This window comes from Lipotes vexillifer, unplaced genomic scaffold, assembly GCF_000442215.2.
Source record: "Lipotes vexillifer unplaced genomic scaffold, Lipotes_vexillifer_v1.1 scaffold253, whole genome shotgun sequence".
In the NCBI taxonomy this organism is placed as follows: Eukaryota; Metazoa; Chordata; class Mammalia; order Artiodactyla; family Lipotidae; genus Lipotes; species Lipotes vexillifer.
In genome coordinates this window covers 3,748,126-3,774,217 of record NW_006780322.1, presented here as the reverse complement: position 1 = coordinate 3,774,217, position 26,092 = coordinate 3,748,126, and the positions used below count along the sequence as shown (strand labels likewise).

Genomic DNA, 26,092 nt, shown 5'->3' with positions numbered 1-26,092 from the left:
TGATCCACTAGAGCTTCCAGTTCAGCATCTAGGTTTCGCTTGAGTACAAGAAATGTACCTCACCCTAACTAAGCAAGAGGAATCATTTGTGTAATGTGTTATCTCCAAACAGAAAGGCAAGTAGGACAGTATTTTGCTGGCGTAATTAACTCGCCGTTTAGAACAGTTTCTCTCTAATGATTAGCCTGGCCCTTGTCTCTTTGGCTAATCAATAGCTGGCCTTTGGATGAAATTGGGTGTTATTTCCCTGTGCCTTAACTCTGTGCAAATTGTACGTTATCCTGATTAATGATTTTAATGACACTTCTCTTATCACAGTAATGTCCCTTCTGCTCTTATCACAGGGAAACTTCTGCTTGGCTGACTGAACTCTGATCCTGACGTAGAGTCAAAGTCATGGTAAGTTGGAGACGTGCCTCACCCTCCCTGGTGCCAGCTGCAGACAGGTACAGGATGTGTACTCAGGGACTGTTGCCTTATACAAAGGGTTGTTTGCTCATCAGAGAGTGACGAGGAAATGGAAAGGCAGTTTCTTTTTTCGAAAACACCATTTTAACTTCTTTCAGGGGTGGTGAGTAACCTGACCCTGAAAATTAATTCAAAGGGGGACTCCTTTGAATCCTTCTAACATCCTGAGATACAGAAACAAGTTATAGTTTTCCCTCTGCAGAAACACTACATGTTCATTTTAGAAATTGTAGGCAAATAAAAAGGAAAAACTCAAAATCCCGCAGCTTCCTCCACTAGGAGATGACCGCTGTCCACACTTTGTGTAACCCCATCATTTCAGGCTCATCAGCTAAGAAGCACTTGTCATCTGCCTCCTGCTGTTGGCTGTGACTGGACTCCTCAGAGCTTGGTTACCTGATCTCAGGGACAGGCAGGGAATTGGATCCCTTTGAGAGTTCCATAAAGCTCACTGCTGCTGTGGAAGCTGAGCCTTTCAGCTACAAACATGGCTGTACCTGAGGCTGGCCACCTGCTCTCCTTCTCCTGCCCAAATAAAGTTTCTGAATAGGCAGGTGACGCTTGACCCCTGGTCTTCTAGGAAGAAATAATAGAAGTAGAATCTCATACTTGGAGAGGAACTAGACGTTCCGCCAACTCTAGACACTTTCCTTTAGGAAGATGGATGTGTAAACTATCCTGAACAAAGAGTAATATACTCTTAACATCTTCTTTTTGTAACATTAGACATTCTAGAATTTTCTTCATCATCTCTGACAGTCAAGGGCTTGCTCGTGTCTGCACCAAATCTCTTATGCTGTCCTTTAAAATCCATTTGTTCTTGATGGATTCTCCCTGGACATGAACAACATTTATTCAGAGATGTTTACAGTGCCCCTACTTTGTGCGTGGTATTTGGCTCTGGGGACCCCTAATGAATGGGACACTCTTCCTGTTCTGAACAAGCTCGCAGCCTTTCTACATGTGAAGACAGTAACCAAGTGACCCTTTAGTGAGCTTTCCACTGAGGAAAATTACCTCAGTTGCTCTCCTCTTTCCTCCTAGAACCTGTCTTTCCATTATGACTGTTATTTATTGGACAGATAAAGGGCTTCCTTAAAGGAAAGGAAAACCATACAATATAATCACAATATTGTAATTCCCAGTTATTTTCCATCACTTTATTTTAGACCCTACTTGTATGACAGTGGTTTTGAAATAGTAGTAATAAGAACATAAAGAACATTTCATGTATTCACTAGTCTTTGCTGTGCTAACACGTTTATTTTACATCTTATAGCATATTAAAATTATTTACTCTCGATGGTGGCGTTATGGGTGTTGTATTTTTCTTCTTAATTCTTTAAAAAAATTTTATTGAAGCATAGTTGATTTACAATACGTAAATTTCAGGTGTACAGCATAGCAATTCAGTTATATATATATTATGTATATATTCTTTTTCAGATTCTTTTCCCTTATAGGTTATTACATAATATTGAGTATAGTTCCCTGTGCTATACATTAGGTCCTTGTTGGTTATCTATTTTATACACAGTAGTTTGTATATGTTAAGCCCAGCCTCCTAATTTATCCCTGCCCCTCCCCCCGAGATTTTCTTCTTAATTCTTAAAAAAATTTTTTTTCCAAATCTCTACAATGACCATATGACACATTTCTAAAAGGAAAATATGTTTTAAAAGCCACTGCATTCAAATATTTACCAAAAAATTTTAGAGGTGTAATTTACATAGAGTGAAATGCACAGCTCTTAAGCTTACCGGTAGATGAGTTCTGACAAAGGTATGTATCGTGTAACCTACCCCTCTTATCAAGATAGAACGTTTCATCGCTCCAGGAAGTTCCTCCATGCCCCTTCCAGGTCAGTCCCCACCCTGCTCTCCACTCCACTCCAGAAATGGAACCATCGTTCTGATTGTTTTCACCATTGTTTTGCCTGTTCGAGAACATCCTATAAATGGAATCATAGAGCGTGTGCTCTTTTATTGTCAGCATTATATTTTTTGCAATCCATCCCTGATGCTGTATCAGCAGTTTGTTCCTCTGTTCCTTTTTATTGCTAAATATTTCATCGTATCGTATTCCCATCTTTTGACATTTATCTTCATCTTTATTTATTATTTTAATAACTGAATGGCATTTCATTGATTGTGATGTATCACTGATTTCTAGCTATTTGTTTTCATCATTCTTCCCTACATCCTCTGCCTGTTTCCTTTGCCTGCTGCCACAAGAAGCCTTCCTGGGGTGGAATCCCCTGCCTTCCTGGAACAGATAATGATACATTATTCCCTGGAATTTAGTCAATATGGATACTTTAGAGCTAACAGGAACAAATTTTCCGGGCTTATCTTGTTCTGGAAAAAAGATGCTGATAGATAAGCTGAATTATCTTTGCACATTTCTCTATCGATTCATCTTGTTAGATATTAATTTTAATCCCATACTAGTGTCCCTCAGCAATGCAATTTGCTTTAAAAGTCAAATGCAGTGTTTAAGTACCATCCAAAATTTTTTCAATACTGGAGTTCCAGAAGAACATTGTGAAACGTGTGACTCAGAAAGCTGTCTTGGTGGGGTCAAGGGCTGAGCTAGGCCATTTGAAATTCTGACAGCAAATCACCAGCTTGCTTATTACTACAGATATATAGTAGAAGAAAACAAGTAAAATGCCTGCATTAATTTCCTGAGGCTGCCGTAACAAAGCACCGCAAACTGCGTGGTTTAAAATAACAGAAATATGTTGTCTTGTATTTCTGGAGGCTAGAAATCCAAAATCAAGATGTTGGCAGGGCCATGGTCCCTCTGAAATCCGTAGGGGAATTCTTCCTTGTCTCTTTCTAGCTTCTGGTGGTTTGCTAGCAATCTTAGGCATTTTTTGGCAGACATTGGAGTCAACAACACATTATCATGTGGTGTTCTCCCTGAGTGTCTTTGTCTTCACGTGCTGTTTTCTAAGAAGGACACCAGTCATGTTGAATTAGTGGCTTCCTCATCTTGCTTTAATTAATTACAATTAATTCATTCATTGTAATGACAGTATTTCCAAATAAGGGCACATTCTGAGGTACTGGGGGTTAGGACTTCAACATGTCTTTCTTTGGGGATGCAATTCGGTGCAATTGATCTCTTTGTCTCTTATGGACACTGTGAGTCTCATTATTGATTACAGTTCCCTCTTGTTTGGCTACTAGACAGAGAAATCTGTGGCTCATGTCGAATAATTACACAGGCCCTTAAGGTCTCCGTTTCCGTTTCCTTTCCACCCCCTTCTTTACTGTAATTTTCTGTGCTTTGTGTCCTGTCACTGATCTTCTTCATCTGTTTATTTATCTTTTGTATTGAATTATGTTTCCCTTTGCTGCCTCACGTACATAAATAACATTAATAAATTAGTAAATACATTAGAAATACTCAGGGCACCTCGATCTTAATCAGTACATTATCTCTAAGTCATAAGTCAACTGAATGGTACCTACTGGTTACTAACCCACGTTTTGCTTGTTGATGTTTTTAATTTGTAGTCTGTATTTGCAGAGGGTCAGATTCACTAACTTTTTTTTTGTTTTGTTTTGTTTTTTGTTTTTTTTGCGGTACGCGGGCCTCTCACTGTTGTGGCCTCTCCCGCTGCGGAGCAACAGGCTCCGGACGCGCAGGCTCAGCGGCCCTGGCTCACGGGCCCAGCCGCTCCGCGGCATGTGGGATCTTCCCGGACCGGGGCACGAACCCGTGTCCCCTGCATCGGCAGGCGGACTCTCAACCAGGGAGCCACCAGGGAAGCCCAGATTCACTAACTTTTTGTCCCTTGTACGCATCAGAGTATTTCTCACTTTAAGGCATGCTGGTCGTTTCCGGTGATGCTAATCCTCATCTCCAGTGTCTAGACTGCGGTCTCCTCCTCGTGACTTCCCATCCTTCCCTCTGCCACTTGGTCAGGCTTCTGTCCCCTCCATTCCACTGCAGAAGCCTTTGTCAGGATCACCAGGACCTTCCGTGTTGCCCAATCTGACCATCCCTTCTGTGTCCTCTACTCACACCTACCTTAGCAGGCACTGACATCTTCCTCCTTCCTCAGCCTCTGGACAACACACGGTCCTGGTTTTCTTTGTACATCAAGGACCAGTCCTTCTTGGTTATCCCTTCCAGTCCTTCTCTGCTGGAGAGGCCCAGGCTTGTCCTAGGACCCCTGTTCTTCACTTTCTCTCTAGGTCATTTCGTCCAGTACCATACAAACGCTGATGTGTCCTGAATTTATTACTCTAGACTTGCCCTCTAGATTTACATTGTATAACCAACCATCCTTTTGACAACTCCACTTGGATGTTTAATGGACATCCCAAACTTAACATTTTGAAAATAGAACTTCTAAATCCCACTCCCCACTGCCATCCCAAATCTGGTAGTCCTCCAGCATTCCCCATCTGGGTAAAGGATGCCACTCTCTGCTTGGCTGCTCAGGGAAAAAGATTTAGAGTTACACTTGCTTCTTTTCTTTCCTCACCTCCCACGTCAGTCCATTGGCAAGTTCTGCCGCCTTTGCTCCAAAACATGTGCTGAGTCTGTCTGTCTCTTTCCATTTTTACTGTTTCACCCTCGTCTACCATCATATCCCTGGATCTTGGCCCAGATTCTCAACTGGTCTCTGTATCTCCCTGCAGCAGCCCAAGTGATCTTTTCAACATGTAAATCAGATCATCTCCTCCATCCCTTTGCTGAAAACCTGCCAGTGCCTCCTACTGCATTTAGAATAAAACAGAAACTCCTCACTGGCTTGTGAAGGCTCTTGTTCTGCCCTTGAAACCTCTCTGATTTTCTTTCTTTTTCATTTTTAAAGTTTTTTTTATGGAAAAAGGGAAACACATACAAAAGTAGACCAAATATTAAAAAGAACCCCCTTTGTACCTATAATTATTATTAACTCATGGTCAGTAACTATTATATTACATGATAATAACTCAGTTATTATTAACTCATGGTCAGCCTTGTTTCTTCTTTACCTCCACTTACTTCCCCCAACCCGTTATTTTGAAGCAAATTCCAGACATCTTATCCTCTCATCTATAAACTCTTTCAATGTGTATGAGATTCAAACTCTTAAAAAAATAAAATATAACCACAATACCATTATCATACCTAAAACCGTTAACACTAGTTGCTTAATGGCATCAAATATGAAGTCAGTGTTCAGTGTCCAACTGTCTCATAAATGTCTTTTTTTTTTTACTGTTTGTTTAATTCAGGATCCCAATAAGTTCACCCATTATGATTATTGATGTGCATTTTTAATCTCTTCTAAGCTATATTTCCCCTCCATCTCTCTCTCTCTTTTTTTAAAACTTTATTTTATTTAATTTATTTATTTTTGGCTGCGTTGGGTCTTCGTTGCTGTGCGCGGGCTTTCTCTAGTTGCGGCGAGTGGGGGCTCCTCTTCCTTGTGGTGCGCGGGCTTCTCATTGTGGTGGCTTCTCTTGTTGCGGAGCATGGGCTCCAGGCACGTGGGTTTCAGTAGTTGTGGCACGTGGGCTCAGTAGTTGTGGCTTGTGGGCTCCAGAGCGCAGGCTCAGTAGTTGTGGCGCACGGGCTTAGTTGTTCCGCGGCATGTAGGATCTTTCCGGACCAGGACTCGAACCTGTGTCCCCTGCATTGGCAGGCGGATTCTTAACCACTGCGCCACCAGGGAAGTTCCTCCATCTCTCTCTTTTCTAATTCTCCTTGCAGCTTATTTGTTGAAGAAACTAGACCGTTCATCAAGTAGTGTTTCTCACAGTATGGATTGTGCTGATTACAGCCCTGTGGGGTGGGTTAACATTTTCCTCTTTCTCCTATTTACCATAAATTGGTATTTGGCCTTAGAGGCTTGATTGAATTCAGGTTTGATTTTCCCCTTTCAGGGGAGACAAGATTACTTTGTAGGTAACGGTGTAACTTATCTTACCACTCCCCAGCTTGTCCACCAACTCAAGCCACACTGGCCTCTATCCCACTCCTCCCCCAGAAGGCAGCTCCAGCCTCAGTGCCTTTGCCTCAGCTGTTTCCTCTACCTGTAACACATTCCCCTGATCTTTGCACAGTCAGCTGCTTCCTGTCACTCAGACCTCAGCCTGAATGTCACTCCTCAGAGCAGCCCCTCCAGGACCTCTCTGTCTGCCCTGTAGCCCTCCTCACCACCGGCCGCCTGGTGGAATATTTGTTTGTTGGCTCGTTTACTGTCTGCTTCCTGCTGGACTTGAACATCTGCTCCAGGGGAGCAAGAGCCTCACCTCCCACAGACACTGCCGTGTCCCAGCACCTGGAAGAGTGTCTGGCCCATGGTGGGTGCCTAGCAAACTTGCTGTGTGAGACGGCGCCATGCTGGTGAGAAGTGCCTCTCAGTCACCACCTTTCTCTGTGCACTCAGGCAGCCAAGGGAGGCACCGTCAAAGCTGCTTCAGGCTTCAATGCCACCGAAGATGCCCAGACCCTGAGGAAGGCCATGAAAGGTCTCGGTAAGTGTCCCACTGGAGGTAAACACCCCTCATGTGCTGTGCATGACAGAGTCACCCAGAGGGTGTTGTGTCCACAGGCAACTGTGAGTACGTCTCAGGCTAAGAAAACACAATGGGAACAAGTTGACTTTTCAAGGCAGACTAGACGGGAGGGTTTTTTTACTAAGAATTTTAAATGTTATGAACTCATTCTGGACTTCCCTGATAATTTAAATCTGTTTTACATTCCGGTATTATGAATCTATATATCAAATTTGAGAAATGTATTTGTTTTCCAGTTAACCCATGTATGCATGTCATGCCAGAAGGTTTACAAAGCACTTTGACAAACATTATCTGAACGAATACATGCGATAATCCTGTGATGTAGTGAAAGCAGCTGGTCCTGTTGTTATTTTCGCTCCATTTTACAGATGTGAAACTGAGACTCAGAGAAGTAACATAGGAAGGCGCAGAGTAAGTGGAACTGAGCCATGAGTCACACTCAGCAGAGCCTGCCAGCTCTAAGTCCGCGTTCTTTCCCTTGAGTCAGCCCCCTGCCTGTTGCTGCTGTAATACGCACAGCTAGGCCAGTACCCCCGTGTAGCATGTGGGATTTTAGGTGAGAAGGCTGTGCGTATGTGACCAGAAGGGCTTGTCTTCCAGGGCACCACCCTCCGGTAGCTCCCGTGGGCAAAGGCCTCCCACTGGGTGGGCACAGCCATGCCCGGGCACTGCAGGCTATGCTGACCTAGACCCTGCCTCCAAACTTGCCTGAGTGGACATTTGGCCAGAGAAGTGCTCTCTGTTTCATAGCTGCTATTTAGAATCTCCTCAAGATTTGGATAAAAATGTTTGACCATGAGGCGTTATTTCCCAGTTTTTTTATCCAAGAAGAATTCATCTTAGCCCCAATGCTACTAACAGGAACAATAACAATAATAGTGAGCATTTATTGAGCTCTACTGTGTGTCAGGCACAATGTGTTACATAGATTATGTTTTAATTCTGACAGCAGCTTGTTTAACTAATGAGAAAGTTGAGGTTTAGGGAGATGAGCTAACTTGCCCGAGGTGTCTGGGGTTGTACGTGTCAGGATTCTAGGCAATTCCAGACAGTCCGACTCCAGAGCCAGATCTTAAGCCACTGTGCTGTGCTGCTGCCCACCTCTGAACAGGACATTACCCTGAATCTATCATTTTCCCTTTTTATAAATAAAATGGAAAAGGTACTCGGCCCACCCTTTTTCTCAGGTGTATCCTAATTCTTTGGTGGATAGCAAGAACACCATAATTCAGAATGTAGACCACATGGCATTCGGAATTCTCAGAGTCAGGAGGCATTCGATACAACAAACCATTTTCAGTGCTCTCTGTGTAGGCCAGTGAAGGTTAGAGGAGACAAGGACTATAAACCTAGTCCTGTGGTTCAATCGTCCATGGATGCTAGGCAGCCAATGCATGCACAGAAACATGATCGGTTCATAATATGATAGCGATGGGAGGGGCACAAGTAAGATCCCATTAGGAGTCAGAGAGGTCACATGTCATTTGAGAGCATCAGGCAAAACTTCTTGGAGGATGTAGAAATTGAGATGGGCCTTGGGAGATGAGTTAAATTTATTCAGTAAGTAAATAAATAGATAAGAGAGAATGGGTTTCAGGTGAACGGAACAGCATGAGCAAAGGCATGGGATGAGTGTGAGCATTGCCCTGTTTTGCATTTTAGCTGAGGCACTTAGCTGCAGGCCATGTAAATACATGGCTCGCAGCAGGATGTACTTACAAAGCAGGAGTTGACTTTTTAGGTGACTTCTGGGAAGGCAGGTACCATGGGGTGGGTCCTGAGGATGCTACTGACATGGGAGGATGACCCAGAGGCATTGTCCAGGAAACAACAAATGCCAGAATCAGGATGCTAGATGGAGGGGGTTAGGGAGACATAAACCCATAGACTGGTAATGAAGGAGGTCAGGAGAAAGGAGTGCAGTGTAGTTGGGCCAACTACAGGAATTCAGGAGCTAAGTCTCTGGATTTGGCTGCCTGTAACTTTTTATGTGGATATTTACAATAGTGAATGGGGTATGGTGGAGAGTCCCAAATGCCAGACAGCAGTGCAGATAGTAAATCCAGCAAATGATGGGGAGCCATCGTGTATCCTGAGCAGGGGAGGGACACTGTGAGAGTTTGTCATTTTAGGAAAATGAATCTAGCAAGACGTTGGAAAGACCAATTAGGAAGTGAGACTACTACTTAGCAGACTTTAAGTTGTCTAAGAAGAAACCCTGAACTGGAGTGGTTGTCATAGGAATTAAAAAGAGGGGACAGATACAAAAAGGGTTTTAGAGCTAGATTTTGCATGACTTGACAGGAAATCTGAATGTGAAGGAAGAGAGCGGGTAAAATAATCAAAGCTATTTTGAGGGTTCAAGTCTGACAGACCAGAAGAGTGGTGGTGCCTTTCACAGAAACTGGATAAAAAAGCAAAAGGCAATGAGAGTTCTCCTGGAAAAAGATGGTTGTATCTATTACCCTCTTTCTCCCCCCCCCAAGCTATTTTGAGGGTTCAAGTCTGACAGACCAGAAGAGTGGTGGTGCCTTTCACAGAAACTGGATAAAAAAGCAAAAGGCAATGAGAGTTCTCCTGGAAAAAGATGGTTGTATCTATTTCCCTCTTTCCCCCCCCCCCCCCACCCCGAGAGAACAGAGTAGGTCACTAAGTTATGTAAACTTAAAACTCTATAGTGGGTTCCCTGATGGCGCAGTGGCTGGGGGCCCCCCTGCCAATGTGGGGGACACGGGTTTGAGCCCTGGTCTGGGACGATCCCACATGCCGCAGAGCAACTAAGCCAGCGAGCCACAACTACTGAGCCCACGTGCCATAACTGCTGAAGCCCGTGCGCCTAGAGCCCATGCTCCGTAACAAGAGAAGCCACTGCAGTGAGAAGCCCGTGCACCGCAACAAAGAGTAGCCCCTGCTTGCCACAACTAGAGAAAGCCCGCACACAGCAACAAAGACCCAATGCAGCCATAAATTAAAAAAAACCCAAAAAACAAAAAAAACCTCTATAGCTTCCTCCGTACACCTCACATTTTTCTAGATCTCTAATTTTGCAAAGAATAACTCTGGTAAGTCTATATATTTTTTGATTTCTCCCTGAAATATTTCAATAGACTCTCCTGTAACTCATCACATCTTCCCATACAGTATATGGGAAAATGGAAAACTCACCCAGCATACATGAACATCCAGCTGTGAAAGTCGCCTGTAAAAGCTGCTGCAAGAAACAGGCAAACAAAATTTATGACATTTTAAATTTGTAATTCAGGGACTTCCCTCATGGTCCAGTGGTTAAGAATCTGCCTTCCAATTCAGGGGATGCAGGTTCGATCCCTGTTCGGGGAACTAAGATCCCACATGCCACTGGACAGATTAGCCCGTGTGCCGCAACTACTGAGCCCATGCGCTCTAGAGCCCGCACACCACAACTAGAGAGAAGCCCATGCGCCCGCAATGAAGAGCCCTCGCACCACAACGGAAGATCCCACATGCCTCAACAAAGATCCTGCATGCCGCAGCTAAGACCCGACACAGCCAAATAAATAAATAAATTTTTAAAAAAGAGCAAAAATAATCTTTTAAAAATATTTTTTTAAAAATTGTAATTCATAGTGAAAAGTTTTGGTAGGATATTGCATCATGGGAATTCATGGGCAGTTATAAAAAGTTTCCTGATCAGAGATCAGGAAAGAGAGCTTAGAAAAGAAAAACACAAATACAGATCTTAAAACACAGTGGATACAATGAGCAGCCAATTTAAACCCTGTGAAATGCCAAATCATGAATTAAAAGACGGGTTTGAACTGTTTTGAAACTCAGAGGAGACGATAAAGAGATAAAAGTGAGGAGAGAAAGGCAAGAACATGGAAAATAAATATGGGCGATCCAAAGAGGGAAAGTACTATGATCACTCACATTCATAGATAAACTAATGCTCAGAGAAGTTAACTCTTTTGTTTAGTGGCACATATATACAATGGAATATTACTCAGCCATTAAAATAAACTAAATTGAGTTATTTGTAGTGAGGTGGATAGACCTAGAGTCTGTCATACAGAGTGAAGTTAAGTCAGAAAGAGAAAAACAAATACCGTATGCTAACACATATATATGGAATCTAAAAAAAAAAAAAAAGGTTCTGAAGAATCTAGGGGCAGGACAGAAATGAAGACACAGGCATAGAGAATAGACTTGAGGACATGGGGAGGAGGAAGGGTAAGCTGGGATGAAGTGAGAGAGTGGCATGGACATATATACACTACCAAATGTAAAATAGCTAGCTAGTGGGAAGCAGCTGCATAGCACAGGGAGATCAGCTCCGTGCTTTGTGTCCACCTAGAGGGGTGGGAAAGGGAGGGTGGTAGGGAGGCTCAAGAGGGAGAGGATATGGGGATATATGTATAGTTGATTCACTTTGTTATACAGCAGAAACTAACACACCATTGTAAAGCAACTATACTCCAATAAAGATGTTTAAAAAAAAATAGCTAATGAAAGGAGAGACCGAGACTCTAATCTAGTGTCTGTTTTCCCTCCAAAATAGACAAACCCTCTGAACAAGAACTTCCTTTCTTAGAAAGCTCTCTGCGTGTGTCTGGGTTACACCAGTGTCCGCAGAGGAACCCATTGTCTCATTCCTCTCTCAAATCACACTCACTCCCTGTCTCCGCTCCTCACCAGGCACGGATGAAGATGCCATCATCAACGTCCTGGCCTATCGCAACACGGCCCAGCGCCAGGAAATCAGGACGGCCTACAAGACCACCATCGGCAGGGTAGGTGGCAGCTCTCTGGCTTGACAAGGGACCTGTCAGCAGTAAGGGAGCAGGGGCCCCTTCCTTCTTGAATCCTGAAGTAGTGGCCCTTGGTTTTTAAAAGATGGATCCTTTGCCTTGTGTAAAGATGTTCTTGGAAAAAACAAACAAAAAACAACTTTCAACACGTTCAAGAGTTCCTCCACTGTCCACAGCCAGGGAGCTCTTGATTCACAAAATTCAAGGCTAAGTTTAGTCTCTTCCCCCACAAGTCCTTTCAGGGACTTGGTTGCGGAATGGACTCAGCCCCCTACCCTTTGGAGCACTGGGCAGGGCTCAGCTTTCAGTGTTGCTTCCCTTGGCCTTTCCTTTAGGCCACTTGCGAATGAAGATCCTCCAAACTGACTAAAATGTTTAAATCCAGTTTGTTCTAAATAGGCTTTAGAGGATTTAGGGTCTATCCAACTCTTCTACATAAACCCATTTGTAGTATATATTCATTCCTTTGAATGATCCTTAATTGAGAGCCACCCCCTCCAGTTCTAGAATGGGGCTCTGTGTGTGTGTGTGCGCGCGCGTGTGTGTGTGTGTGTGTATTTTAGTGGCTTATGCATTCAAAGGCGGTTCACTCACCATGTTTTCCCCTTCCTCTTTGAATTCCACACCCCTGAGCAACCCTGTCTCAGTCTCGTTTTCAACAGCTCACTTACCAGGGACATTCACCCAATCTTTCCACATCACTGGAAGCCCATCTGTGTGATTAGAGAATCTTTTTATTGAGGTAATGTTATCAATGAGTGCTTCCAGGTCTCAGAGTGCTGTTAACTCCATGATAAGTATTTCTATTCTTGGATATTTTATAAAAGCTAGTCAGACGGGCTGCCTCTCAAAGGCAGGCATTAAGCTGCTGGGTGGGGCACGGCTGGCTCAGCTCTTCCCGGGAGCATTTACATGCAAACCTTGGCTGGGCACCAATGGGATTCCTCCCTCAGATTGCTCAGAGTACCTTCTGGGCATTTTAAGCTCTTCTCCATCCCCAAAGAAATTTAATGAACATGCATGAGATGTGTGAGCTAGAGACAAAGTGTTGCCACACATTTGGGGTTGATTATTCAGCTTCAGAACTAAGCTGATCTGACAGCAGTTTGTTTAGATGACCAACTTAATGGAGTGACTGAACGCTAATTTATTTGTTCATTCATCTATTTGATACGTGTGGATGTAACATAAAAATATGCACAATAGATTGAAATATAGTGTTGCAGACTCAGGTATGTGAGAATCTGAGATCGGAACTTGAAACCGAATCAACTCCCTATCAGTTGGTTGATCTTAAGCAGGTTCTTAAATTCTCTGACCTGTTCTAGGAGGAGATGTGACTAAATGTCTTTAGGAATTGGTCCTTTGGACTCCCTCTTGCGAGAACACCAGAATCACAATTAGCTGCTGGACAGTCATCGACAGGAAGACACGGGAACTCACCAAAAGAAATACCCCACATCCAAAGACAAAGGAGAAGCCACAATGAAATGGTAGGAGGGGCACAATCACAATAAAATCAAATCCTGTAACTGCTGGGGGTGACTCACCGACTGGAGAACACATACCACAGAAGTCCACCCACTGGATTGAAGGTTCTGAGCCCCACGTCAGGCTTCCCAACCTGGGGGTCTGGCAACAGGAGGAGGAACTCCTAGAGAATCAGACTTTGAAGGCTAGTGGGATTTCATTGCAGGAGTTCGACAGGACTGTGGGAAACAGAGACTCCACTCTTGGAGGGCACACACAAAGTAGTGTACACATCGGGACCCAAGGGATGGAGCAGTGACCCTGTAGGAGACTGAACCATACCTACCTGCTACTGTTGGAGGGTCTCCTGCAGAGGCAGGGGGTGCCTGTGGCTCACTATGAGGACAAGGACACTGGCAGCAGAAGTTCTTGGAAATACTCCCTGGCATGAGCCCTCCCAGTGTCCGCCATTACCCCCAAAGAGCCCAGGTAGGCTCCAGTGTTGGGTTGCCTCAGGCCAAACAACCAACAGGGAGGGATCCCAGCCCCACCCACCAACAGTCAAGTGGATTAAAGTTTTACTGAGCTCTGCCCAACAGAGCAACAGTCAGCTATACCCACCACCAGTCCCACCCATCAGGAAACTTGAACAAACCTCTTTGTTCAAGATAGCCTCATCCACCGGAAGGCAGACAGTAGAAGCAAGAAGAACTACAATCCTGCAGCCTGTGGAACAAAAACCACATTCACAGAAAGATAGACAAGATGAAAAGGCAGAGGACTATGTACCAGATGAAGGAACAAGATAAAACCCCAGAAAGACAACTAAATGAAGTGGAGATAGGCAAACGTCCAGAAAAAGAATTCAGAATAATGATAGTGAAGATGATCCCAGGACCTCGGAAAAACAATGGAGGCAAAGACCAAGAAGATGCAAGAAATGTTTAACAGAGATCTAGAAGAATTAAAGAACAAACAAACAGAGATGAACAATACAATAACTGAAATGAAAAATACACTAGAAGGAATCAATAGCAGAATAACTGAGGCAGAAGAATGGATAAGTGACCTGGGAGACAGAATGGTGGAATTCACTGCCATGGAACAGAATAAAGAAAAAAGAATGAAAAGAAATGAAGACAGCCTAAGAGACCTCTGGGACATTAAATGTAACAACATTCGCATTATAGGGGTCCCAGAAGGAGAAGAGAGAGAGAAAGGACCAGAGAAAATATTTGAAGAGATAATAGTCAAAAACTTCCCTAACATGGGAAAGAAAATAGCCACCCAAGTCCAGGAAGCGCAGCGAGTCCCATACAGGATAAACCTAAGGAGAAACACGCCGAGACACATAGTAATCAAATTGGCCAAAATTAAAGACAAAGAAAAATTACTGAAAGCAGCAAGGGAAAAATGACAACGTACAAGGGAACTCCCATAAGGTTAACAGCTGCTTTCTCAGCAAAAACCCTACAAGCCAGAAGGGAGTGGCATGATATACTTAAGGTGATGAAAGGGAAGAACCTACAATCAAAATCACTCTACCCAGCAAGGATCTCATTCAGATTTGATGGAGAAATCAAAAGCTTTACAGACAAGCAAAAGCTAAGAGAATTCAGCACCACCAAACCAGCTCTACAATAAATGCTAAAGGGACTTCTCTAAGTGGGAAACACAAGAGAAGAAAAGGACCTACAAAAACAAACCCAAAACAATTAAGAAAATGGTCATAGGAACATACATGTCGATAACTACCTTAAACATGAATGGATTCAATGCTCCAACCAAAAGACACAGGCTTGCTGAATGGATACAGAAACAAGACCCATCTATATGCTGTCTACAAGAGACCCACTTCAGACCTAGGGACACATACAGACTGAAAGTGAGGGGATGGGAAAAGATATTCCATGCAAATGTAAATCAAAGAAAGCTGGAGGAGCTATACACATATCAGATAAAATAGACTTTAAAATAAAGAATGTTACAAGAGACAAGGAAGGACACTACATAATGATCAAGGGATCAATCCAAGAAGAAGATATAACAATTATAAATATATACGCACCCAACATAGGAGCACATCAATACATAAGGCCACTGCTAACAGCTATAAAAGAGGAAATCGACATTAACACAGTAACAGTGGGGGACTTTAACACCTCACTTACACCAATGGACAGATCATCCAAAATGAAAATAAATAAGGAAACAGGAGCTTTAAATTACACTATAGATCAGATAGATTTAATTGATATTTATAGGACATTCCATCCAAAAACAGCAGATTACACTTTCTTCTCAAGTGCACACGGAACATTCTCCAGGATAGATCACATCTTGGGTCACAAATCAAGCCTCAGTAAATTTAAGAAAATTGAAATCATGTCAAGCATCTTTTCTGACCACAACGCTATGAGATTAGAAATGAATTACAGGGAAAAAAACATAAAAAACACAAACACATGGACGCTAAACAATACATTACTAAATAACCAAGAAACCACTGAAGAAGTCAAAAAGGCAATCAAAAAATACCTAGAGACAGGGCTTCCCTGGTGGCGCAGTGGTTGAGAGTCTGCCTGCCGGTGCAGGGGACATGGGTTCATGCCCCGGTCCGGGAGGATCCCACATGCCACCGAGTGGCTGGGCCCTTGAGCCACGGCCGCTGAGCCTGCGCGTCTGGAGCCTGTGCTCCACAACGGGAGAGGCCACAACAGTGAGAGGCCCGTGTACCACAAAGCAAAACAAAAAAAAGAAACCTTAAAGAACACACACATGCACACCACACACAAGTATTAGCACTAATAAACAAATTTGGCAAGTTTTCAGAGTGTAACAACAACACACAAAAATCAGTTCTTTAAAAAAAAAAAAAACCTAGAGACAAATGACCATGAACACACGACGATCCAAAACCTGTGGGATGCAACAAAAGCAGTTCTAAGAAGGAAGTTTATAGCAATACAATCCTACCTCAAGAAACAAGAAGAATCTCAAATTAACAATCTAACCTTACACCTAAGGGAACTAGAGAAAGAAGAACAAACAAAACCCAAAGTTAGCAGAAGGAAAGAAGTCATAAAGATCAGAGCAGAAAAAAATGATACAGAAACAAAAAAAACAATAGCAAAGATCAACAAAAGTAAAAGCTGGTTCTTTGAGAAGATAAACAAAACTGATAAACCATTAGCCAGACTCATCAAGAAAGAAAGGGAGAAGACTCCAATCAATTGAATTAGAAATGAAAAAGGAGAAGTTACAAAAAACACCGTAGAAATACAAAGCATCCTAAGACCACTGCAAGTAACTCTAAGCCAATAAAATGGACAACCTGGAAGAAATGGACAAATTCTTAGAAATGTATAACCTTCCAAGACTGAACCAGGAAGAAATAGAAAACATGAACAGACCAATCACAAACACGGAAACTGAAACTGTGATTAAAAATCTTCCAACAAACTGAAGTCCAGGACCAGATGGCTTCACAGGTGAATTCTATCAAACATTTAGAGAGGAGCTAACACCCATCCTTCTCAAGCTCTTCCAAAAAATTGCAGAGGAAGGAACACTCCCAAACTCATTCTATGAGGCCACCATCACCCTGATACCAAAACCAGACAAAGATACTACAAAAAAAGAAAACTACAGGCCAATATCACTGATGAACATAGATGCAAAAACCTCAACAAAATACTAGCAAACAGGATCCAACAACACATTAAAAGGGTCATACACCATGATCAAGTGAGATTTATCCCAGGGATGCAAGGATTCTTCAATATATGCAGATCAATCAGTGTGATACACCATATTACCAAATTGCAGAATAAAAACCATATGATCATCTCAGTAGATGCAGAAAAAGCTTTTGACAAAACTCAACACCCATTTATGATAAAAACTCTCTAGAAAGTGGGCATAGAGGGAACCTACCTCAACATAATAAAGGCCATATACGACAAACCCACAGCAAACATCATTCTCAATGGCGAAAAACTGAAAGCATTTCCTCTAAGATCAGGAATGAGACAAGGATGTCCGCTCTCCCCACTATTATTCAACATAGTATTGGAAGTCCTAGCCACGACAATCAGAGAAGAAAAAGAAATAAAAGGAATACCAATTGCAAAAGAAGAAGTAAAACAGTCACTGTTTGCAGATGACAGGATACTGTACATAGAGAATCCTAAAAATGCCACCAGAAAGCTACTAGAACTAATCAATGATTTGATAAAGTTGCAGGATACAATATTAATGCACAGAAATCTCTTGCATTCCTATACACTAATGGTGAAAAATCTGAAAGAGAAATTAAGGAAACACTCCCATTTACCATTGCAACAAAAAGAATAAAATACCTAGGAATAAACCTACCTAGGGAGACAAAAGACCTGTATGCAGAAAACTATAAGACACTGATGAAAGGAATTAAAGATGATACCAACAGATAGAGAGATATACCATGTTCTTGGATTGGAAGAAACCATATTGTTAAAATGACTCTACTACCCAAAGCAATCTACAGATTCAGTGCAATCCCTATCAAATTACCAATGGCATTTTTTACAGAACTAGAACAAATAATCTTAAAATTTGTATCTAGACACAAAAGACCCCGAACAGCCAAAGCAGTCTTGAGGGAAAAAAACGAAGCTGGAGGAATCAGACTCCCTGACCTCAGACTATAGTACAAAGCTACAGTAATCAAGGCAATCCGGTACTGGCACAAAAATAGAAACACAGATCAATGGAACAAGATAGAAAGCCCAGGGATAAACTCACGCACCTATGGTCAACTAATCTATAACAAAGGAGGCAAAGATGTACAATGGAGAAAAGACAGTCTCTTCAATAAGTGGTGCTGGGAAAACTGGACAGCTACATGTAGAAGAATGAAATTAGAACACTCCCTAACACCATACACAAAAGTAAACTCAAAATGGATTACAGACCTAAATGTAAGACCGGACACTTTAAAACTCTTAAAGGAAAACATAGGACGAACACTCTTTGACATAAATCACAGCAAGATCTTTTTTCATCCACCTCCTAGAGTAATGGAAATAAAAACAAAAATAAACAAATGGGACCAAATGAAATGTCAAAGCTTTTGCACAGCAAAGGAAACCATAAACAAGACCAAAAGACAGCCCTCAGAATGGGAGAAAATATTTGCAAACGAATCAACAGACAAAGGATTAATCTCCAAAATATACAAACAGCTCATGCAGCTCAATATTAAAGAAACAAACAACTCAATCCAAAAATGGGCAGTAGATCTAAATAGACATTTCTCCAAAGAAGACATACAGATGGCTAAGAAGCACATGAAAAGCTGCTCAACATCACTAATTATTAGAGAAATGCAAATCAAAACTACAGTGAGGTATCACCTGACACCAGTTAGAATGGGCATCATCAGAAAATCTACAAACAAAAAATGCTGGAGAGGGTGTGGAGAAAAGGGAACCCTCTTGCACTGTTGGTTGGAATGTAAAGTGATACAGCCACTATGGAGAACAGTATGGAGGGTCCTTAAAAGACTAAAAATAGAATTACCATATGACGCAGCAATCCCACTACTGGGCATATACCCAGAGAAAACCATGATTCAGAAAGACACATGCACCCCAATGTTCATTGCAGCACTATTTACAATAGCCAGGTCATGGAAGCAACCTAAATGCCCATCGACAGATGAATGGATAAAGAAGATGTGGTACATACATCCCATGGAATGTTAATCAGCCATTAAAAGGAACGAAATTGGGTCATTTGTAGAGACATGGATGGATCTAGAGACTGTTGTACAGAGTGAAGTAAGTCAGAAAGAAAAAACAAATATCGTATATTAACGCATGTATGTGGAACCTAGAAAAATGGTACAGATGAACCGGTTTGCAGAGTAGAATTTGAGACACAGATGTAGAAAAGAAACGTATGGACACCAATGGGGGAAAACCGTGGGGGGTTGGGGATGGTGGTGTGCTGAATTGGGCGATTGGGATTGACATGTATACACTGATGTGTATAAAATTGATGACTAATAACCTGCTCTATAAAAAAAGAAAAGTGAGGTTGATATAATTCCATTTTTGTGGGTTAAAAAAAATGTCTAGTAAAAACTCATGGAGCTGTTTACACTTGAAAAAAAAAAAGAAATTGGTCCTTTGTTCAAATAATTGCATTTCTTTTTAATCATTGAGCGTTAAGAAATAATCATGAATGATCACAAGGATGCAGCTAAATGCCTGTTTAGAAGAATAGTAGAAAAATAGAACGGGGGTCTTATTAAAGAAATTATATTGCCTCTACATATGGAAATTTCTGCAGCTGTTAAAAATGTTGTAGGTAAATATTGACTTGAAATACATTCAGGGTATATTGTTAAGTGAGCGAATACACTGATGTTGGAGCCCCTTTACACTCTTAAATTATTGAGGACCTTTTTGTTTTTGTGGGTTACATCTATTGATGTTAACCATTTTAAAAATTAAAACAATTTAAATTAAGGACATTTAAAAATAGGTATTTGTTAACTTATTTAAAAAACTATAAAAACATATTACATGTTAACATAAATAACGATTTTAGGAAAAATAGCTTTATATTCCAAAAGAAAAAAAATTAGTGAGAAGATTGGCATTCTTTTAACATTTTGCAAATCTCTTTAATGTCTGCTTAATGGAATACCCTGGATTCTCATATCTGCTTCTGCTTTCAACTTGTTGCAATGTGTGGTTTTGTTTGAAGTAGGAAGGAAATCTGGTCTTGTACAGATAGGTAGCTGGGAAAGGGAGGAGTATTTTATTTTATTATTATTTTTTTTTTTGCAGTACGCGGGCCTCTCACTGTTGTGGCCTCTCCCGTTGCAGAGCACAGGCTCCGGACGCGCAGGCCCAGCAGCCATGGCTCACGGGCCCAGCTGCTCCGCGGCATGTGGGATCCTCCCGGACCGGGGCACGAACCCGTGTCCCCTGCATCGGCAGGCGGACTCTCAACCACTGCGCCCTAGGGAGGCCCGGGAGGAGTATTTTAATAGCCTTTTCGCATAACTGTAGATCTGTAGACGTACCAAGTAGCCTTTGGAAAGCTTCCCTGGACAACTGTGAGAGGCTGAGAGTGTAAAGTCAGATCCCAGCGTCTTAGTGTTATTACGAAGATGGTTTTGTACACACCAGCCCCTGAAAGGGTCTTGGAGCCCCCAGCTGTCCCTGGACCCCACTGAGGGTGGCTGGTTTCTGTTACTGTAGCAGTTAAGCAGCGTGCTTTCTTGTGTCCCAGGACCTGATGGACGACTTGAAGTCAGAACTGAGTGGCAACTTCGAGCAGGTGATCTTGGGGATGATGACGCCCACAGTGCTGTACGACGTGCAGGAGCTGCGAAAGGCCATGAGGGTTCGTGGTCCTCCCCTCCTGCTCTCGGTGCTGTTTGTGTAAATGCTGTCGCTGGCAGGCTTTCTCAAGAAACAGTGATAGAGGCCTCCTGAGAGTGGGGAGGAGATATAGGAGAAAGATTTTCCTGCATTTACGACAACTTGAAAACATGACATTGCATTCTAGCCACTGTAATTTAAAAGTTGTCTCCCCAGAAGTTAAGGAATCATTTGTTCTTTCCTGTGGCTCACTGGGGACTGATTAAACTTGTGCTTTTGGTGCAGCTCCAGAAGCTTTCTTGCTGTATTAGCTACTTTTGAGATATGAAACTTTTGACTGACATCTTGGGGGCCTCTCGGTCTGCTCAGAACTGGTAAAGTGTTCTCAGCTGGATGCTGGATCCACTGTGTCCTACCCCAGGGTCTGCCGATTGTTAATGACCAAGTATGAAATTCAAATACAACTACCCTCCTCCACCATGTCAATAAATACTCAGCCTCGTGGAAGGTTCTGGGCTAGACTCTGGAAAAACAAAGAGATAACAGCCTTTGCCAGAAGATTCTGCCCTGCAAAGGAAAAGTACAGGGGAGGGCAAGGAGAGACAGCCCCCAGTGGGCAGAAACTATTCCTAACCAACACGTAGAAACAGCCTATAAATGTATGTTATGACTAATAATGATTATAGTAAATATGTTGGAATTTGGGTCGGACAGTTATAAAGGAGCAAATCCTGTTGCTAGAACTTGGTGAGTTGTTTTTATTCTCTGCAGATTCCTGGTTGTATTCCTCCTGTGTCTGGGACTCAACTTGGTAAACTGACTCACAGCTCTCTCCTCTGGGTTTTGCATTTAGGGCGCAGGCACGGATGAGGGCTGCCTGATTGAGATCCTGGCCTCCCGGATGCCCGAGGAGATCCAGCGCATAAACCAGACCTACCAGCTGCGTATGTAGCATCCTCAGTGGCCCTGGCTGAGGCCCTGTTCTCTGAGACCTAGAGTAACAGCAGGTGGTTACCCACTGAAACACTGACCATGAGGGATCCTCAGTTCCAAGCTCTGCCTTCAGGCAGATCCCTGTCTACACAAATGACTGTTGGCTTTTCAAGACTTCTCAGGTGCACCTGCCACTCCACTTAGGCTACCCAGGGTTTTATTACCCTGAAAGCTGGAAAGGGGTTCCTTATTATCAAGCAGAGAATCAAAGGTGCTTGTTCAAAAGTGGTGGTGCCATTGAATCTTAGCATTCCAGGGAATGGCCTGGAGGAGCAGTCTCACCCAACTTCTTACCTTCAGACTGGACTATAGGTCCTGCAGCCACCTCAGAGCGATAGCCACTTACTCCCCTCTTAAAAATCTCCAGAGGGCTTCCCTCTGGTGCAGTGGTTGAGAGTCTGCCTGCCGATGCAGGGGACACGGGTTCGTGCCCCGGTCCGGGAAGATCCCACATGCCGCGGAGCGTCGGGGCCCGTGAGCCATGGCCGCTGAGCCTGCGCGTCCGGAGCCTGTGCTCCGCAACGGGAGAGGCCACAGCAGTGAGAGGCCTGCGTACCAAAAAAAAAAAATATCCAGAGAACAATACATGCCTTTAAAAGATGCCTACCTTTTTACCCTAAGAATATAATAAAAATGCACAAAGGTTTAGATCACACAGTATTGCTTATATTAGCTTAAAATGTCCAACAGTTGGCTAAACAAAATATGGTACACCCACACAATGTAGTCATCAAAACGTATATTGAAGGATATTATTAAATTACAATAAGTGGTATGGTATATGGATAAGTGAAAAAGACAGATCATAAAATGGGATGCTATGATCCCATTCTTCAAAGAAAGAAAAAGAATATGTGTATATGGGGGGAAATGAGGAAGGATATTCACCAAAATGTTATCAATGATTATTATTTCTGGGTGATTAGATTCATGATGAGGTTTTCTTTTCCTCCCTTCATTTTACTTAGTTGTTTTTTCCTAAGTTTTCTGTAATAAACATGTACACTTTGGTAGAAAGAAAACAAAACAATAAGAGCTTTTTGATAAGTGTTCAGATCTGGAGATTCTAAACCTCGGGAGTCTGGTTCTAGCGCTGGCTCCCCACGTCTGCCGAATACAGAACTTCTCCCTGTGGACAGTCCCCTGCTTGTCCCCAAACACAGGTTCAGAAACCCCACTCTGTTTGCCTTTCCACGGGCCGCTTAGCTGCTTCTCTGCGTCACTGCCAACCATGTTCAGGACAAACCCCTGGACGGTAGGAACCACAGAGTGGGGAGCACAGCCCGGCCTTCTCAACTGCCCGATTCAAGAAAAAAGAGCATCTCTAATGACAAGCTAAACTTATCTTGACCATTTTACCAGAGTTTAGTTTTTGGAAAACTGTGTGTGGGCTGAAAAACCTCACGAGGAGCTGCTTTAGTAGACAGGTCCTGAAGAGGGTGGGAGGCTCTGGGGTGTGACGTGGTGCCGGGCAGGGTTCTTTACTCTGATGTCGCGGATTTTACTCTCTTGCTAGAATATGGGCGGAGCCTTGAAGATGACATTCGTGCTGACACATCGCTTATGTTCCAGCGCGTGCTGGTGTCTCTGTCTGCTGTGAGTCGCTCCCTCCTTTGGGCGGGTGTGTGTGTGTGTGTGTGTGTGTGTGTGTTATTGAGACACTTACTCTCTACCCACTTTTCCAGCCTTTCTCACCTTTTCAACCTCCCAAATGGGAATATTCCCCTGTGTTTTTCTTGGGTCTCTGTTATTTTATCCTCTCTCCTTTAAAGACTCTGGCTAGTCATGTAGGCCCATTTGTTCTCGTTTATACATACAAGCACCTGATACATGCCAGGTGCTCTTTTTTTGTTTGTTTTAAAGTTGTTTTTTGTGTTTTGCTGTGGACCATTTTTAAAGTCTTTATTGAATTTGTTACAATATTGCTTCTGTTTTATGTTTCGTTTTTTTTTGTCTGCGCGAGGCATGTGGGATCTTAGCTCCGACCAGGAATTGCACCTGCGTTGGAAGGCAAAGTCTTAAGCACTGGACTGCCCCGGAAGTCCCAGGAAGAGTAATGTTATAGCGATATGTTAGATGAATTGAACCAGAGGCGGGGATCTCAGGCAGGAGGTTACCTCAGTGTTCCAGATACCATGAAAAAAAGCAGGTCTGGGCAAGTGTGGGAGCAGGGGTGCCAGAAAAGAGAGATGGATTTGCAAGGCCTTCCTGGTGAGCTGGTGTTGGTGAGGGATGGGGCACTTTCAGATGCTCCTCAAGCCCCCACCGTTGGCCCCAGAGTCTCTTGATTCTCCTGTCTTTCCAGCTCCTATTTGGCAGAATTGACCAGTGTACACTTGCCAGTTAGGAAGGCATAAGTCAGCAGGGAAGACACAAGAGTAGGGGGAAGGGGGGGGGAGGAGAGGACTGTCCCAGAGGGAGCAGTCACCAGGCCATATGTGTCCTCCTGTCCCTTCACTGACAGAGACGCCCACACAACATCAGGGAGCCACACTGAGCTTGCCTTCTGATTGGTCACCTCAGCTCAGAACTGTGGGAAAATCACAAGCACGTTCAAAGACATCTGTCCTCTCTCCCTAAGCTGGACTCAGGACCCCTTCTGTCTAATTACCATGTCCTTGGGTTCCCACACATTCTGTCTTATCAGAGCTCCCAAATCTTCATGGATCCTCTCTCAGTCTCTTTGGTTTGTTTTTCTCATGCTCAGGGTTTGTTTTTCTCATCCTCAGGGCGGCAGGGATGAAGGAAATTATCTGGATGATGCTCTCGTGAGACAGGATGCCCAGGTCAGTAGAACTGCAGCTTCTTTCTTCTCTTTTGCCAATAAGACAGACCCTAGTTGGTGGACACCCTCTTATAGTCCAATGTATATTGGCCAGGCTGGGATATGTTATGAAAAAAGATTCCCGCATATGATCTTTAATAGCAGAAGTTTCTTGCAGAGATACCTTGGGCTTGGGGGTAGTTTAGGGCATCATTTTATAAGCATCCCTGGGTTCCAGATTTCCTAACATTGGGACCATGGTGTGGCTGCCCCCACAGAACTATGGAGTGTCTTCTGAATTACTTGGAGATAAAGGGACCTGCCTTTGTTGACCTCTCACTTTTACTTCCCCAAAGAGAACATTTCATATAAGCTATGTAAAACAGCTTGGGACAGCGGGTACCATGTTGGGTAAAACTAATACCAAACCCCAAGAGGTAATTGCTTCCCTGTTACCCAGCCCTCTGATGGCTGCCCTGGCACCAACCCCTGTTCTATTTACTGTGGCCAGATAACACTAATAATAATAGCTGATAAAAACTGGGTCCTTACCAGGTACCAAACACTGTTCTAAGCTCATCACATGAAGAATGTCATTGAATCTTTGCAATAACCCTATGAAGTAAGTATTGCTATCTCCACCTTATAGACTTATAGGAAATTGAGGCTCAGAGAAGTCAAGTTCCTTGCTCAAGTTCACACAGATAATAAATGGCAGAACTGGGATTTGAGCCAGGCAGTTTGGATCTAGACTCTGTACTGTTAAACAAAATACAATCTTACAGAGAGATCGGTCCCATTCAGTATGTGAGGTATGAACCACTAGGGATTCCGTAGGAAAGAACCTTTTACCTTCACTAGAAGGGAGAGGAGTATATGGGTCCTAAGAGTTCTGAGGATTCAGGGAGGCCCATCCCATAAGGAGATACAGGAAATTACCTTCAACACAGAAGCTTTGAGGAGGGAGAGGTATTGAAAACACTGTATCTCCTGGATGCTTATGTGAATTTCAGCTACCTCAAGGTGAGCATTTTGGGGCATGATGGAAGGAACCTCCACAGTCCAGGTGAATCATGAATTTAAATGAAGAGTTAGTAAGCAATGTATTCCTGCCATATATATATATATATATATATATATATATATATATATACCCACTCTCACCTTTTTGTGGGTTTGCTAGGTGCTAGGCATTGTGTTAACTACTTTACATTTCTTCCTTACAACAAATCTGTGAAGTAGATGTTATTACTTCTGTTTTATAGAATCTGTTGCACAGATTTAAGTAACTTGTATAACATCACATAGCTGGTGGAATTGTGCTCTTTGAATCCAGGTCTGTTTGATTTTTTTGAAACCATGCAATTCATATTATAAAGCTATAGTAATCAAAGCAGACGGTATTGTCATTAAAACAGACATACAGATCAATGGAACAGAATACAAAGCTGAGAAATAAACCCATGCATTAATTTATGACAAAGGAGCCAAGAATATACAATGGGCAAAAGATAGTCTCTTCGATAAATTTTGTTGGGAAAACTGAACAGCCACAAACAAAAGAATGAAACTGGACCACTACCTTACACCATACACAAAAATTCGCTCAAAATGAATTAAAGACTTGAAAGTAAGACCTGAAGCCATAAAGCTTCTAGAAGAAAACATAGGTGATAAGCTACTTGATATGGGTCTTAGCGA

At 42.8% G+C, this 26,092-nt stretch overlaps 1 protein-coding gene across 2 annotated transcripts in view; it reads left to right on the top strand.

The window, feature by feature from the left end:
* Positions 1–26,092, top strand: part of ANXA4 (annexin A4) — a 75,109-nt gene that overhangs the window by 27,857 nt on the left and 21,160 nt on the right. Inside the window, exons 2-8 of one of the 2 annotated variants that reach the window (XM_007453419.1) lie at positions 345–399; positions 6,866–6,953; positions 11,673–11,767; positions 20,543–20,590; positions 21,488–21,578; positions 23,144–23,223; positions 24,357–24,413. In XM_007453419.1, the coding sequence (XP_007453481.1) occupies positions 397–399; positions 6,866–6,953; positions 11,673–11,767; positions 20,543–20,590; positions 21,488–21,578; positions 23,144–23,223; positions 24,357–24,413 (462 nt within the window). In that variant the 5' untranslated portion in view covers positions 345–396. Of the gene's footprint in view, positions 1–344; positions 400–6,865; positions 6,954–11,672; positions 11,768–20,542; positions 20,657–21,487; positions 21,579–23,143; positions 23,224–24,356; positions 24,414–26,092 lie in introns of both variants that reach the window. The other variant, XM_007453418.1, reaches the window with a different exon arrangement.